The sequence below is a fragment of the Penaeus monodon genome, chromosome 20 (genome assembly GCF_015228065.2).
Source record: "Penaeus monodon isolate SGIC_2016 chromosome 20, NSTDA_Pmon_1, whole genome shotgun sequence".
NCBI lineage: Eukaryota > Metazoa > Arthropoda > Malacostraca > Decapoda > Penaeidae > Penaeus > Penaeus monodon.
The window spans coordinates 12,978,997-12,983,460 of NC_051405.1; the positions used below are offsets into that span (position 1 = coordinate 12,978,997).

Consider the following 4,464-nt stretch of genomic DNA (forward strand, 5'->3'; position numbering starts at 1 on the left):
ATAAAAGATGCTTTCAGATATTACAGAAAATCTATTAAAGAATATTTATGGCTGCCATTATAAATATTATGAATATTGATTTTGCATTTCCTGTATTGTTGGTTAGTGGGAGAGTCACTGTTGTAGCCTCCTACACTTTGTATGTCTGCAGATTTTCAATATTTTTGATATTAGGCAATAGTCCAAAATGTGCATTTTGTAAAGTATTTTTCTAAAATAGAATAGACCATATTTATTTTCTGTATTTAGAGTCTGTTATGATTTTCCTGATGGAGTATAACCTTGGGTGCATTAGAGGGTCTTCCACAGGTGTACCAAAAGGCATTTATATGTAGCTTTGTCTGGCTTTAATAATCTTTTATTAATAGTGGTATTTTTGTGTTGCTTAGGGTATTTGGTGGTGGGCCAATTATAACAAGCAAAAACAGGGAATCATATTTTCATGAAATGCAAAGTTGCTGGTGCACCTATGGACCTGCACCTGCTAGGTGTAGCTGTGTCACAACACTAACCATGAGAAATGTCTGTGTGGTGGTCAGACCGGGCCCAGTAATGTGGTGGCAACGACAGGGCCCCATGAAGGATCCCCAGTTGATTCCCGATTAGGGTCCATAGTCCAGGAGGTGCCAGGGCTCCTCGACCTCTCCCCCACCCGACGGGATCAGGTGGTGATGAGAGATAGACAAAGTCCCGTCAAGAAGGTGAGCTGCGGGTGGTGTGCCTCACTACATCTGCCACCCCTGACAGGAATGACTTTGCACAACAAGAACATCTATGCTCTCTCATAGCTTTACATGGAGATGTACTGTGGTATAAGCTTAGTGTTATAAACTATCTGATTTCCCATAAGTCATATTGTATGTCAGATGTATTTTTTTAGATCTGTGACATACAGCTTCCTACTGTGTATGAATGGCATATGTATATTTTATATTAGCCAAACTTAATTGCTTCTTGTTATGTGCATCGTACACAGATAGCAAGCTTTGATCTTAAGAATGGCCTTGAGTTATCTATGCTTGTATATAATTATAGATGCAGTAATAGAACTTTGGAAGTAGAATGAAAATTTACTGAATAAAGCATGCAAGAGTATTTATGTTAGCCATACATTAATTTTAATATCATTGTCTTGACTGAGTTATTTTGTACCAAAGGTTAAGATAAAGAATATGTCAAATATAAATATATTCTCTCTTTATTATAGTTTTGAATATTATGGCACTAAGTCTTCTGATAACTGTCTTATTTCTGGATTTCTTTTTTCCTCTCATTTTCTTCCTTTGTAGCTAAAACCTCCACCTTTGGAAAACCAGAGAAGAAATGTCTGCAGTGTACAAACAGCAGCCACCATGCCAAAGTCTAGTGAAATGCCAAAGTCAAACAATCCTTTGAAACAAAATACTAAAAGTGGAGCCAACCACACTTCTTCAAATCCTCAGAGGCAGCAGTCTGCCAGTAAAAAGACTCAGAAAACTGATAATCCAAGTGTTGCTATGCCTATGAGGGGTGACAGCCCAGAGACAAGTGATATTACCTATGCAAGATTCCAGAATAATGACTCAAGTCCATCTCGCAGAAAATTTTCAGCAATGTTAAAGGGAACTGCAAAGAAAACCCCTGTTCCAAATGATGCAAAAGTCAAAAGCTTACCTCTTACAAGTCCAAAAGAAAATAAGAAAACAATTCAGTCGAAATCAACAAAGCCGTTTTCAAACTTCAGAGAAAAATTAAAGAAAAGTAGTTCAACCTCAAAGGAAAATTCATCAAGTAAGAAAGATGATCCTTTATCTAGGAATACAGGTGGTCATAATGTTATAGGTAAAACTGATGTGAAAAAAGGAACAAAGTCAGAAAGTGCTGCATCATCTAAAGTGTCTAAAGGGAAAATGGACCAAAGGTTAGTTGTTGAGAAGTCCAAGATAACTTCTAAAAGAGAAAAATCCTCAATAGTTAGTCAAAAGAATAATAAAACAGATAAGTCCAGTGCCGATTCTAAAAAGGTTCATGATACAGGCATTTTGCAGACAGAGCCAAAATTAGAAAAGTCAGACAGTTTTAATGTCACTATGGCAGAATATGGTTTAAAAAGAGAAGCTGTATTCTCCTCTTCCTCTGCTGTAGAAGAATCTGTTTGTGCGGATATAGCACAACCTTTAACAGAAGAAACAAATAATTCCGTATGGGAAGAGCAGTCTCATTCACAGACTCTTCCCAAAGACTTTGTTATGTCTTCTTGGGCAAAGTTTGAAGACTTTGATTGGGATAAATGTCAGGGAACTGTATCTCAAAGTATTTCTGAAGGTGATATATATGAATGCTTTAATGTAACTTTAAAAGCGAGTAAAGAGGTTAATGACATCACAGAAACTGATAATGAAGGTTCTGATAGTAGGAAATTAGATCAGGAAGTCATTGATTCAACAAGAAATACAGATATCAAACAAGATACAGGCAGAGACAAAAAGATTGTTGAAGAAAGTACCACTAAAGAAAAAACAGATGCTATAGAGGAAAATGATAAAGGTCCTGAAAATGCCAATGCTGAGCAAGCCAAACCTCAGCCTGATGATGGCAGCCAAGAAAGTGAAGCAACAAAAGTTGTATTAAGTGTTGAAAATTCTGAAAGGAAATCTAGTCTAGATGTTCCTTCTCTTCCACCCAAGAAGCTAAAAGAAGTGATGTTGAACTGGGTTTCATTTGAAGATTCACAGGAAAGCCAGACAGTAGGAAGGGAGAAGGAAGAAAAAAAAGATAATGTAGAAATGGAGCAGAGTACAAAACTTGATTCTGAAGAAGCATATGAAAATGTCTGGTTTAGTTCAGGACCATGTGACACACCAACACCTTTTGATGATGAGTGTGATGAAGAATTTAAGGTTTATGCAAGTGTGAAACCTTTTGGTGATGATACCAATGAGTCATCCTCTTTTGAAATGGAAGGAGATCCATTTGCAAAAATTATAGAGGAACTTGTAAAAGACACACCAAGCAGTGAAGAAAAAGGGCAGTTAAGTCCTGCTACTGTCTTGTCAGAGCAAAGGAATTTCATTGTTTGTGGTCCTGCTGAAGAAGTCATGCAGAAACCTATGAGGTTTGACCGGATATTTAAACTAGATATAGCCCCACCAGCTACACACAAACCCAAAAGCTGCACAATTGAATGTAATTGCAGTTTCATTGCCTCTTCTACAATGCATTGGGAACTTGAAAGTAATGGAGTGATTCCTGTAATGAAACATGATTTTGAATATGCTTTATGTAGATTTGAAATTGATTATAAAGGCTATGCTAAAGTTAATGAAAGATGCAGAGTATATATGTTTAGCACACCTCTAAAACTGCAAATAGAGGAGTTCAAACAGGAATCTGTAAATGAAATTCCAGTTTTAGAGCACCAATGTACATCTTCAAATATGTTAGTAGAGCCAGCCTCAGAAGTATTTGAAGCTGTAGAGATGTCAGCACCAGTGTGGATAGATTTAGAAGTTCCTACACTAATGCATTCACATGCTGTGTTGCTTGATGTGGAAGCAGAGCTGCATCAAAAATACTCTGTCAGTAAAATTGAAGTAAGTTTATCAGAGATGGTAAACTCAACTATTATGACAGCAATACCAGGTGAAAAGGGTACTGTAACAGAAAAAGAGATAGAAGTGGATGAGACTAATGAGAGTGCTATCATCAACTCCCCAGTAGAAGAGTTTATTGTTAGAGATTTTAGTGATATTGCAGTGTGCCTTGATGATCAAATATTTTCAAGTACAGAGGAAGAAATTAGAATAGATTATACACCCTTACATGAAGACAGAGAATTCAGCATAGTAAATCCAAAAGAAACAGACCTTGAAACAGAATTCATAACATTTCCTAATGACAAGAACGTTGATAATTATCAACCTGTTGATTTTATTGCAGTAGAAGCTATTGACTCTAGAGATAATAAAGTAAAGATAGGTTCACCTTTAAAAACCATAGATGATCAAATAGTGGAAAATGTTAATGAAGGTGATGCAGAGAGTTGTCAGCAAGGAAAGAAAGAAGATAAAGATATGCACCTAGAAGAAAATAGATCCAGCTTTAACATAAGCCAAAAGGGTGTCATAAATAAGAAGGGCCTTGACTTGTTGCATGCACTAGAGAGTGTGGAAGAGGTAGAATTAGAGGCTGTGGCACAAGAGTTGTCATTGGAATCTGAAACCAATATGTAACATTTGTTGAACCAGGAAAGATAAAGTTTGGTGGAATTGATACATTTAAGATAGAAGAAGTCAAAGTTGAAGATGATAAGATATTTGAAAAGGATATGGAGTTTATAGTTTCAGATGGAGATGCCCCATCTGCCCTCAAAATACCACAGATACTTATTCATGCACCAAGTGATGAAACATTATCACAAGATGAAGGAAAAGATGTGATTAAATGAGGAAGAAATATTAACTGATCAGAATTACTTACAAACAA

General features: G+C 36.3%; 1 protein-coding gene across 1 annotated transcript in view; it reads left to right on the forward strand.

Annotated features, from left to right (window-relative positions):
- LOC119585640 (EH domain-binding protein 1-like) overlaps positions 1–4,464 on the forward strand; it is a gene marked incomplete in the record, with an annotated part of 320,960 nt that overhangs the window by 157,604 nt on the left and 158,892 nt on the right. Inside the window, 1 exon segment of the mRNA XM_037934314.1 lies at positions 540–701. Coding sequence (XP_037790242.1) covers positions 540–701 — 162 coding nt within the window.